General features: G+C 46.0%; 2 protein-coding genes across 6 annotated transcripts in view; one reads left to right on the top strand and one right to left on the bottom strand.

Moving 5' to 3' along the window:
• Nucleotides 1-425: 425 nt before the first annotated feature.
• On the bottom strand, nucleotides 426-3,457 carry LOC105190801 (zinc finger protein 501). 2 transcript variants are annotated; one of them, XM_011153739.2, is made up of 5 exons: nucleotides 3,293-3,457; nucleotides 1,838-2,168; nucleotides 1,397-1,669; nucleotides 1,125-1,307; nucleotides 426-945 (listed from the first exon to the last, which is right to left on the bottom strand). In XM_011153739.2, the coding sequence occupies exons 1-5, from the start codon at nucleotides 3,455-3,457 to the stop codon at nucleotides 575-577; spliced, it is 1,323 nt and encodes a 440-aa protein (XP_011152041.1). In that variant the 3' UTR covers nucleotides 426-574. The 2 variants fall into 2 exon arrangements, with proteins under 2 accessions (XP_011152041.1, XP_025161159.1); XM_025305374.1 differs by lacking the exon at nucleotides 3,293-3,457 and adding an exon at nucleotides 2,760-3,084.
• A 1,289-nt stretch (nucleotides 3,458-4,746) lies between these two features.
• Nucleotides 4,747-11,965, top strand: part of LOC105190803 (ataxin-2 homolog) — a 10,005-nt gene continuing 2,786 nt past the window's right edge. Inside the window, exons 1-5 of one of the 4 annotated variants that reach the window (XM_025305377.1) lie at nucleotides 4,747-4,849; nucleotides 4,977-5,101; nucleotides 8,530-8,707; nucleotides 9,686-9,786; nucleotides 10,959-11,038. In XM_025305377.1, the coding sequence (XP_025161162.1) occupies nucleotides 8,583-8,707; nucleotides 9,686-9,786; nucleotides 10,959-11,038 (306 nt within the window). In that variant the 5' untranslated portion in view covers nucleotides 4,747-4,849; nucleotides 4,977-5,101; nucleotides 8,530-8,582. Of the gene's footprint in view, nucleotides 4,850-4,976; nucleotides 5,102-6,298; nucleotides 6,482-8,529; nucleotides 8,708-9,137; nucleotides 9,339-9,685; nucleotides 9,787-10,958; nucleotides 11,039-11,965 lie in introns of those variants that run through there. The other 3 variants (XM_011153742.3, XM_011153741.3, XM_011153743.2) reach the window with 3 other exon arrangements.

The raw sequence follows: 11,965 nt of genomic DNA, 5'->3' as shown, positions 1-11,965 counted from the left end.
CTAATATAGTAATAATAAATCTTATGCTAAATGAGACATACTAAACAATTTGCTATGTCATTTCTTTAATTTGCATATATTTTGTTAATTATATCATATTTTGTAACTCAAAAAATAATACATATTATTGAGCTTTATTAAAAAAAAAAAAAAAGAAAGGAAAGCCTAGTCAATTATACGCGAGTTAAAATTTATGTCAATTTTGTTTCCACAAGTTGCATATTGTACATAAATTGCGCGCGCGCGTGTATGGTGTATATGTGTATCTATATGCACATATACAACTTTTCTCTTCTTTGGACATGTATAACGTTTGGACAATATGTCTGCAGCGATATTTATACAAGAATGAAACAAGTAAATCATATTTCTTAATATTAAATATACAACTTACATGTAAAGATTATGCAAAGGCTATTGCAATGATATATAAAGGTAAATTACTCGTAAACTTACTTCAAAGACTTATTCAGCAAATGTACTCCGTAATGTAATCCCTAAGTCTAGCTTAATTAAAATCGGCCACGTTGTCAGTTCCAAACACTCTCGCAGTATTTACGAAGACGAACATTGTTTAGTTTGATAGAATTTTCTTGGGTGCATGAATGCGACTATGCCTCAGCAATGAACTCTTGTCGGTGAAGGATTTCTCGCACTCCACGCACTTGTACGTTCTACCGGTATGTGTAACCAAGTGTCTACTGAGACCTGACGCGTGACAGAATGCTTTCGGACAGAGCTGACAATGGTGTAGTTGGATATCATTCGGATTCAACTTCTGATGCCTGCGCATGTGCACTTTGAGTGCTTCCCGTTGTGTGAAACTCTTCTCGCAATGTTGACACTGGAACGGTTTCTGGCCGGAATGAGTCATCAAGTGGCGGAACAAGATCTCCTTTTGTGCAAAGGCACGATGACAGATATTGCAGCCAAATGGTTTCTCACCTGTGAATACAAATAAATGTATATTTCCGCGACAAATATGTTACTTTTAATTCTACTATTTAGTTATTTACACGAAAAATAATTTTTACTTGAAGATCAATAAAATCTTAATGATCGCACATACACACATGCACACACGTACATATGAAAGATAATTGATATTAAAAAATGTCACTAACCCGTATGAGTACGTTCGTGCCTCACTAGAGCAGATCTAGTCGGGAACCACTTTTCGCATGCCTGACATGTGAATCCTCGTTGTGTAGAATGTACAGATTGATGACTTTTCAACATTATTCTTCGGGTGAATGCTTTAGGACACTTGTCGCATTTGAAGACCTTCAGCTCTGGATTTGCATCAACTGTAATAATATGTTTATTGTACATAATAGCAGATACTAATTACACGTTATTCAATTCTTCACATTTATTACGCGCCAATATTCCTTACCGATCGTGTCCGTCATAGGTTGCAGCTTCAACGATTCCCCTTGACCAGAACTGTTGCTAGTTAGTTCCATCATGTAAACATTCTTGTGTTCCGCATTGACGATCGCTCTTTGTACCTCTTCCGCTTCATCCTCAGATTCCTGCTCCTGCTTGATGCGTGTTGTTCTTATTGTACATCGTGCCTTCGCAGTTCGCTCCTCAGCAGGTACTAGTGTAATATTCTCTGGATCCTCCGAAACATTCTCTTCTATCTCTGCATTTTCTGAATTCATACCTATGTGTTGAATAACGACGATATATATGTTATATAAAGAGAATCCGCACATGTATGCAGGTATCCTAAAATATTAATTGCTATCTAAGAAGTACAATATATATATATATATATATATATATATATATATATATATATATATATATATATATATATATATATACATACCCAGGATATAACCTCCGACGAGTTCTTCTTCCGTCACCTCGATAGGATCTCCATCTGTTTGGCTACTGTCACCTTTGATCGCAACTAGATCAGCCAACAACTGTTTAACTTGCTTAGATTTGCCAGTAGTGGTAGATTCCGTCCTGTCTTGGTTTTCGTTATCCTGGTTCTCGCCTTCTTCGTCCTGTCCAGTCAGCTGTTGTATCAGTTTCATGTGCTTCTTCAGCTTGGCATCGGCAACCTGACATTTTTTTCTAAACTGATAGGACTTCTCCAATTGATATTTGCATGGGTGACATATCATGTTGGGCAAACCATCTTGCTCGTAAACCTGAAATGTTATTAGATAGGTAAGGATGTACACACACACACACACAAACACACACACACACATACATACATATACACAGATATATAATACAATAAAAAAAGAAAAAAAAAACAATACAAAGAAATGGTAATGACTTTAATAGTTTTAGTCAATTTTGATGAAATTGGCTAAAAGTTGATAATTTCTTAATCATCTTCTTAATCATCTTGTGTACGGATGAAGGTTGAGATATAAATATGATAAATTTAGGCTGTCGTTGGAGTGACGTAATCGTCACTCCAACGTCTGCTCTCAGCATCCTATCGGGAAAACATCATCGATCGAGGAAACAAGGCGCGTCGTGCAAATCGCAGAGGAAGGGCTGAGCATCAGCATAAAGTGTCGGGCATAAATGTCGATCGTCACAAAAGGCCGATCGTCGCGTGCGGCGATCCGTCTGCATCGTCCAAGAAGCTAATGCGCCATTATGTCCGACGCAATAATATTACAGATTTCTATAAATCCGTAGGGTAAACGATCGCGCGGTGGGGCCTCCGCGGAGTCTAGGTCCCTGTAATGAGGCGACGAAGCAGCGCGCGTACAGGCGTATACCTATCGCACAGCTCGTCGATAACTCGGTAAGGCCGGTAGTTGCTTTGCGCAGCGGCGTATCACCGACGTCGCGTAGCTGGTTGCCGCGTGCACGCACACCCTCCAACGAGCTCTCGCGCGTGTCGCGTGTACGTACGTAGACGCGCTTGTCGTCGGTGCGTATCTGTGTGTGAGTTTCGCATCGAAGGCCATGTTGCGCGCGCGGTGGAGGTAGGTTGGAAAGCGGTGGGAAGGATGGGGAGAAGGCGCCGAACGACGCGCGGGAGGACGCCGTGTGCACACGTAGAAAGAAGACAGAGAAAGAAGGAGGGAGGGGAGGGGGAGAGAGAGAGAGAGAGAAAGAGAGAGAGAGAGAGAGAGAGAAACAGTGCGCAGAGATAAACTAGATTCCTATTTTTCGATGAGCTCGGCTCGGCTGATTATCACTCGCCGCGATAATCGTGCGACGCGAGAACGACGATCGCGGCGGCGGCGGCGGCGGCGGCGACGACGACGACGACGACGACGACGGGGTCCGCGGGAAAAAGACCCACCTCGATGTTCACACAGGCGAGTATTCGCAGCGGCAACGGCACGGTCTCTTCTTCGTAAAGCGGTACCATCTCCTCCTCCTTGGCCAAACACAGTCGGCACAGCTCGTTCACATGGATGATCACGTTGCTCGGGCTGTCGCCCTTTTTTCTGCTGTACGTTTTCATCGTCGGTTTTGCAGCCACCAAGTAGTCGCTCTCGCTCGTCCACTGCTCTCCGCCGAATCTATTCGTCCCTCTACCTCACTCCTCGCCCCTGTCTGTCGCTCTGTCTCCCTCTGTTTCCTTTTCGAATTCGCGGCAAGTGCACGACGGAGCAAGTAACACGTTGAAATGTGACGAAGTTTCCGTGAGAAGTCGCACTCGCCAGGGCGAGACTCGGTCACTCACAACGGAATCTATAATGGCGGTCGACCGCCAATGACGGAAGCGCGTAACGGCGCTGCCAGTTCGACAGCACCGCGCTCCTGTGGTGGTAGGAGACAATAACTGCGCACAGGAGCGACGAGGACGCGCAGCGAGCTTGCCACTAATCGGAGAGAGACGACGAGGTACGGCACGAGGACGCGTTCGTGGGGGCGCGATCGTCGGGTCGAATGGCGTCGTTGCCGCGCGCACAAGAGTCGGTAAGGGCGATTGCGATTATTGATTTTCCATTCTTCCCAACGGCGGGAAAAGCGAGCGCGTCTCTGGCCCTCTGTGCGCCTGTCGACATCTCCTCGCTGCGACGACAAGGCGAGGAAAGCCGGGTGTAAGTAAGCACAGCTCTTGTCACCGCTGCGTCCTCTTCGATTCTCCAGTGTCGTCGGCGCGAGAGCGTAGTAACAGCGAGCGCGCGAAGGTAAAAAACCATGTATCGCGAAAGATGTTGAGAACGCCTTGCCTCGCCACCGGCATGCTTCTCTATGTACAGGTGTATCGACAGATCGCGCTCAATTTAATTCACCCTCTCTGAGATATTCCCTCGCCGATACGCCAGATCTGTCGTCCTCCTCGTTATCAAGCTGATCTCGAGTTAATTATCGAAACTTAACCTCTGTCGATTTTCAATCGTCGAGCGTATTGTCTGTATAACATTCTTGGGAAACGCGTGCTGTACGTAATTGCAGGCTTATGTAATATTCCACATTGTCATAGATTATCGCCAACAACGAGATGTTGAGGTGTGTGTACCGGCTACTGCAAGTAGTACATCTTATCGCCGTGTAAGATGATTTTTGGAGATATTACTGAGAGATTGCTGATGGTCAACCCCCTCCCTTCTCCTCCTCATCCTTGTGCGATGTATGTACACATGTATATCGCTGCTTCGACTCAGTACCGAGGTAATATAAAAATACATTTCTTTCGACCAAATGAATAATAAGTTTTATGCCTGCAATTGATACACACGGTCTCTGGAGCGATCTTCAGGTTACGAAATCATTGCATATTTCGTGCGTACGAGTTCTGCACAGGGTCAGATCGCTGGTACATGTTGCAGCATGATTGGTTGCCTGTCTGCAGGTGCTCGATTCCTCTCGAGATGGTAATGCAGAGATTCTAGTGGCGCGAAACAAGGTTAGGTTAGGTTATTAAGTGCAATCATTGAGCAATACGAATATGTCAATAGAAATCTCTCGGACATTTTAAGGTATTTTAAGATCAATCATGTATTAGCTTTCTCTCTGTATGGTCTGTATTTTAGGAGTAACTTGGACGAAAGTATCTCTCAAGACATCGTTAAATCTAGCGTTTGAATCGTTTTGAGGAAACTCGTTCATTATCGACACCCTTTGTGCTGAAATTGCAATCAAACCGTCCATGCTAAAGGTATTATCTTTGACATCTGCTTGTCCATAAAATACGCGCTGTTACAACTATAGAAATCCATTGATAACATTGTCATGACAATGTCTCCTGCCGCTTTGAATTTTATGGGGGTGATTTTGCGGGGTAGCAATAAGTACGAAAGTGCGTCGCATTGCGTTCGAAACAATTCGTGTCTGTGGCGAAACATCGCCGAGCCACTTTGGCCTGATTTATTTTTGTTTGCGTTAGCGAGAGATATGTTAAACGCACAAAACGTACGATTTACCGGCTGCGAGTGCTGGCGCGTTTTCAATTTCATAGCGCAGAATTCTCGCGAAGTTTCGCTGGATATTCGGCGGATGTAACTTCTCGGATTTATCGAATGCGGATAGGCAATTAATTCTTTTGTTTCAGTATTACATTGTACGAGATAAAAAAGGCTACGATTAGCCATGGAAACCACCACTACTGATTTCGAGCAATAAAACTTTCTTGCAATTTCTGAGACTTTTAACTGCGTACGCAGAGCACGAGAAGATTGACAGAGCTTACGTGCGTTTTGATTGCCTGCGAAAATGTTGAAATGCTCAATGATACATAGATGATGTATCATCTCTCGACTTTTCTGCCAAAGTATCGTATATACCTCGAGACTAACAGCGATGTAATGTAACGCATGGTATGAACAAGTTTCAGGAATTGTACGACACGCAAGATATTCGGATCGTTCGAGAATGAAAGACACGAGCAAGCGGAGTTCGAATTGTCGAGTATCGACTAGAGACACAGCTGTCCCGCAGATATCCCGATGAAATTGCGCAATTTGTGTGTCATTTTATGAATATTCCGCGCGAAGAGGGAAAAAATAAAAAGAGCGTCCGCACGGAGTACGGGTGCGATATTCTTACTAAAAATAACTGCCTCGAGTGCCGAGTGCAATTGCACGATCGACGACACATCTTTCCGCGTCTCGGCGACTCGCGCGGAATTGCGCGACGAGACTTTCGGAAGCGGCGCGGGAAAACGCAGAGGGTTTTCTCGCAATTGCCAGGAAATCCGCCAAATGTCGTGGCTATCAAAGAGAGAGAGAGAGAGAGAGAGAGAGAGAGAGAGAGAGAGAGAGAGAGAGAGAGAGAGAGAAAGGTAAATACACAGAGAGAGAGAGAGAGAGAGGGGGGGGAGTGGGAGAAAGACGGAAAGAGGGAAAAAGAGCATTTCGGGGATCGAGAATAACCGCGACATAGGAAGAACATGTGAGAGGGCAGAACTGTATTCGGCGGTTCCGGGTATAGGAGGGGGCAGACGGTTTTCTTCTGCTGCTCTCCGGTGCTTTCGCTTTTCCGAGTCCAGTGTGTTTCGCCACCCGAGGAACCCGCGTGCTTCACGTATATCAGCGCGAAGGTAGGTGCTGCGTCCTCGTTGCATCATTCGTAGTCGTCGTCGTCGTCGTCGTACCACGGTAGGAAGATCCGACGAGAAACGGAGCCACGGCATAACGAAAAAGAATGGAAACAGACAAAATAAAGAAAAAAAAGAAAAATAGGTGAAGACGTTAAAACACGGAAAGAACATGAGATTGAGAATAGAAACGGTCCAGCGGGCGAGCGGGAAAATGGAAGAGGGCTAAACTTGTGGAAAATCGGGAAGGGTGATTAACTGTCGAGAGTGTGGAAAAAGTGCAAATTCATGAAGCGTATCGAAAGGAAAAAATCACTCAGCGTCAATCGCGTATAGCGATAAGATCCGACGTTATCTATTTTTATTGTTTTATCTCAAAGCATTCTCAGAGACGGCGAAATATTGTAACATAACGAATAGCGTACATATCGTTTTGCTAAGCGATGTTTCCCTCATTTAGATGTAAGGACACTTTGTACGGAGCTCTGAAGCGCAATCAGCATTTATCAGCTTAGCGTATTTATAGAGCAATAATTATCGCTAGATATTTTTCATCGTCGATACTGACCGATTTTTGCCGTTCGCGCGTAAGCTTTGATGTAATTCAATACGACCCGAAGGAGAGCGCGCGCGCGCGCGCGCTTCAAAGACCAGCTGGGAGAAGGAGGGAGAAGTAGAGATTTTGCGGACGATGTAGATATATTCGGAGGAATTTCTAAGCAAAAATAACCGACGGTAGGCCACCGGTGGCTACCCAGCCGAGACGCGTCAGCGAGAATCCCAAGTTTTCGAGAATTAAACAGGTCCGCACTTTCCACTTTTCGCTCTGGGTATCGACGTAAGAAACAGCGAAAAGTACGATCGAATCGGTGAATGAGAGAAAGAGGCATTCATGAGGGTTTAGGTAAACCTTGGAGATTTTATAGATAAATTGAAATCAAATAACGGAATATTTCATCGATAAATAGCTCTAGATAAATAACTCGTGTGGCATTTGGTAATAGCCAAATAGCATGAATCTTACTTTCACTCGCCGACTCCGTCGTTTTGCAGTTTTTTTTTTTTTTTTTTTTTTTTTCAGCAACAAATGAAACATACAGAGCCTGAATAACGTATATATCCGTTCTTTAATTTTTCGAACACGCATCTCAGATTCTTTCCCAGTTAATTGTCAATTGCCGAATTACAACGAAAGCACTCTTTTTCCTCTCGCGTAGGGAATATCGATTGCATCTTTCTCCGATGTAGACTGATGTTTGACACTTATTAAATCGCATTTCGTCGTTGCGCGACGAATTTCTTGGCAACGAGTCTAGGACTAATATTCCGAGGACTGTACAATCTCCCTCGCGGCGCGATCGCGTTCTTGTGCGATCAAGTGCGATCAAACAATCGCGAACGATTTAACAATCCGCGGGACGATAATTCGCTCGTGACCCACTTCCCGAAATTGCTCGCTCCTCGACCCCGCGTGATTTGCGATCGATTTGGAATGCGACGAGCGTGAGTCACACGTAAGAACGAGATTATGCGGCTCATCTTGTCATGTGACAAGACGATCTTCGCGGCTGTCACGTCACGACAGATTAATAGTCGTAATTCTTCACGGAAAATTAATTAAGCAATTTTAATTGCGTTACGTTAGCGAAACGCACGCAGGTGCGCGCGCGCGCGTTCGCACAAAATGTGCCAACATAGACAGACGTCACTTTGGCCGCGTATGAGAGAAACATCGCCGCAGCTGGCAGTCGCTCGGTGCGAAACGAAAGAAAAATTACACTCGCTATTTATTGCCGTGCTCGATTTCTACGTGCAGGTGTGCGAGCGGTCATTAGTCGTAAGACACGAATATTTGTGCCGTACGACTCTGTAAGACGTGTTGTCCGATGCGCGAGACAAATTCTTGGCAGAATGTACGCGCGCGCGCGCGCGCGCGAATGACGCGCAGCGAAAACTACGCTCGTGCTGTCTGTGTTACGCTTAAAAAAATAATAACTCATATTTAGAATCGCAAAGTCATGTCGACTTGTCACAACATTTTTTTTTCTCAGTTGCAGTAATTGCTGAGAGAATAAATTAAGGCACATCGAGACACCTATACGAGATGGCTACTCAAAAGGCGAAGTTTGTGAATAAGCAGTTTAATTCTCCCATTGGTCTGTACTCGTCGCAAGCGATACAGGAGACTCTGGACAAGCAGACTCAAATTTTGGCCAACGGTGCAGTCGGGTGAGTCGTGTGTGTGTGTGTGTGTTTTATCCGACGCGTATCTTGTCAAACGTCTCAACTCTCTAATACGAACATTCCGAAGCGCGGGATTCGCGTTACCGAGACACTTCGAATTGCAAAGTCTCACAGAAATGTCTGTCGACGAGCCGCTACCGGCGACCACCTTGCGTCAATCATCGAGCGTGCAGAACCTCCACCTGCGTGCGGTCCACGTGTCACGATCGTCCCGAACCAATGTCGGTCGCGCGACGACACCGCGTCGTCGCCGCTGCATGAATCAGCCGACCCGCGACCGGCCATCGTCGATTCCGTCCCGTTTGCTACGTCAGTCGCACCGATGCGGCGACGGCACGTGTTATTTTCAGAGGGCCGAATCATCGGCCGGTTAGAAATAAACAGCCGCAGGCCGGCAGGCAGGGACGAAGGGGCCTCTCCTCGCCGTTGCGCAAAGCCTCACGCATCGGCTGTAGTCGCGTTTTCGTACTTGACTTAGTTTCGCGTTTGACTTAGCTCCGTGGGTGCGCGCGCGCGCGCGCACGTGTTCTCCGTTTGCGTCGTCATTGTCCTCTGTTCTCGTCGCGCTTCGGGATTCCTGGATCGCCTGCCGCACCGCGATGATCACTACGAAGAGGTGACCATCGATCGCACAAATTGTCAGCGATTTGACCGCTACCGTTGAGCGCGAGTTCTCCCGAGTCTGAGCTTTCAAATCTTGACAGCTCGCGGGTCCCACGCTTGTCAGTTGTTGACAGACGACGAATCCTTGCCACGCGTTCTATAAAGTTCCGATGACTCTAGACTTTTCGTCTACTGCTGAACGACGACGACGACGACGATACAACGCGCACATGAGACGGAAGACGAGTAGACGATGAGACGGTTGAACTAACTTTCGCATCTGAAATCTCGCTTATTGAAGTACGGATATCTATGATGAAATGATTAGCGCGATTGAACGTTGACCTCGTCTTTTTGCAGAATCGACTTCAACCAGTTGGCCAAGCCAGCGAATCTACAGAACAGCGCGGTCCTACGTATGCTTGAGGAAGAAGAAGCGAGACAGCGCGGTGGTCAAGCCAGTAAGTGAAGAGGTGTCTCTCGAAAAATAAATGGATGTCAATCCAAACTCAATTCAAGCGACTCGAGATCTATTGTTGTCGCCACATAAGATCGCGATGATTCACAAGTGCAAATATCGCAATGGCACTTACGACGGCTTTGTCATCGATCGCCAGCCAGTCCGCCGCGTCAGTCTCCCAAATTAATACCAGTATCGTCGGCAGCGCGTTTACAATTTAGCACAACACACTCGTTACTTTCGTTATATCGCGAGAGCTTTTGGCCGCGTCTCAAAGACGTAACTTCACGAGATTAGCAGCATATTTTCGCGAAATGCACGAGCCTCTCAATCCGCGAACACGGGACGTCGTTGTGTCGAAGAACGGCCGTCTCTGCCATGTTCAGCTGCGCACGTTAATTCCCCGCTGAGTCGAAAAGTCCAAGCGCGAGGAAGTTCGCCGTTGTCCATTGGGACAACGGCGCGTTCTTCAGCCTCCAATCAATTCTCGCAGAATGGATTCGACCCGCGATTTTGTCGCATCGATAACGGCAAAAAAAAAGAAAAAAAAAGAAAAGAGGAAAATAACGTAGGGTTTGACTGCCATGGTAATTGTAAAGCATTTTGTGCAAGAGTAACATAGAATCTCTCGTGAGAGATTATCGCAAGATTGTTCGGGGATACGCGTCTGGAACAACGCGCAAACCGGAAATTTTTCGTGACAAGTTTTACGTGATTCTGCTCGAGAATACGCGTTGCCCCTCCTCACCGGGCACAACATCAAACCCCACTCCTTGGCCGATTACCAAAAAAGCTCTATAATCGGTAGCTACCTCGTTTCCGCAATAACGAAGGGTACAGGTGACTCCGTCATAACGTCAGTAGTTGGCGGGTGTCCGTTTTGGCAGAGTCGCGTCCTTCTTCTTCGCGGTCGAAGCGACAAAAATTCACGGAGAATCGCATCGGTATGTGACGCGTGAGATCCAGATATTTATCATTTGCCAGAAAATATGTATTCGTATTCCGCCCGTGATTGAGTATGCGCGACTTATCGCGAGAGAATCGCGCAATGTGAGAGAGAGAGAGAGAGAGAGAGAGAGAGAGAGAGAGACAACAGCACGCACGGATGCGAGCAAGCACTTAGAAATGAAGGATTTTCACCCTTACGAATCTTTTATTATTGTCGTTCTTCAGATCTCAAGCGAGTAGCTTGGCCACCACCTCCAGAGGATCAAGACTTCGACTTCGTGGAGCAAGGTCCCGTCCAAGCGAAGGTAAAGCGACGAATAATTTCCCACAATATTGTGCGCGTTCGCGCACATGTTTTCGCGTTCGAAGGAGACGAGTTTTTACACCTTTTGTTACGCCCAACCGTGAAACCGCTTCGTTAAGACAAAAGAGGCAGCGTCCGACAAATTGCTAATTATATAATTGCTCATTATATGAAAACACGAACGCGTAACGCGTACGCTGCCTCTTCTCTTTGCACTTTGTCGATAGCTTACGTCGTGCGCTGAATCATAAATATAAGAATGCGAACGAGTATAATTTACGAGTAAACGGATTCAAGATCGCGCGCCCGCACAAACACACTCACCGATTATCGTGACAATTACAGAAACGTCCGAAAGGACACGGACTGGTTGAATGTGTCTACCTGTTGTATGCATTTTGTCGTGATATTACTTGTTATCAATTAGTGCGATGGTTTTTGCCATGCATCTTGGCCATGCGTTAATGTGTGCAACGATGTTACTTACGTGTTTCTTTTATGTATGTTTTTCCGTTGTTCATCCTCTCTCTGCGTATGCGTATCAGTTTTGTCTTGCTCTCGGAATAGAAAATCGGTGGGAGAGGACGATATATTCACAAGATATTCGCGTACATTCAGGGTGATTCTAAATCGAGCCATTGGACATTGAGCATGGTTCAGAGACCGTTCCTCACGAGCAATTTCCCCTAATTCTTTTTTACAAAATTTGTCGGGCTGTAAATATCGAGTTGGCAAAAATTGTTGGCAAAAATTAGAATCGCTCTCAAATCGCTATACTGCGCTCTGCTGCGGTCGTCGAGGCGGATCTGCCGATAATAAATTATTCGTAGTCGGGGACAAAAATACGAAGAACGTCGACTTTTCTCGTCAAATTGGTGTGCGCCGTTGCCGTTGAAGTGATCCGGACGATTTTCGGCTCGAGCGAATC

The sequence above is a fragment of the Harpegnathos saltator genome, unplaced genomic scaffold, assembly GCF_003227715.2.
Source record: "Harpegnathos saltator strain DR-91 unplaced genomic scaffold, Hsal_v8.6 scaffold694, whole genome shotgun sequence".
Classification (NCBI taxonomy): Eukaryota; Metazoa; Arthropoda; class Insecta; order Hymenoptera; family Formicidae; genus Harpegnathos; species Harpegnathos saltator.
This window is presented reverse-complemented; position numbering and strand designations above follow the sequence as displayed.

Coding starts and splice junctions, on each gene's coding strand:
- LOC105190801 (XM_011153739.2), bottom strand. CDS start 3,457: ATGAAAACGTACAGCAGAAAAAAGGGCGACAGCCCGAGCAACGTGATC. Junction 2,169..3,292: donor TCGCCTGTGTGAACATCGAG/GTGGGTCTTTTT, acceptor ATAACATTTCAG/GTTTACGAGCAAGATGGTTT. Junction 1,308..1,396: donor ACCTATGACGGACACGATCG/GTAAGGAATATT, acceptor ATATTATTACAG/TTGATGCAAATCCAGAGCTG.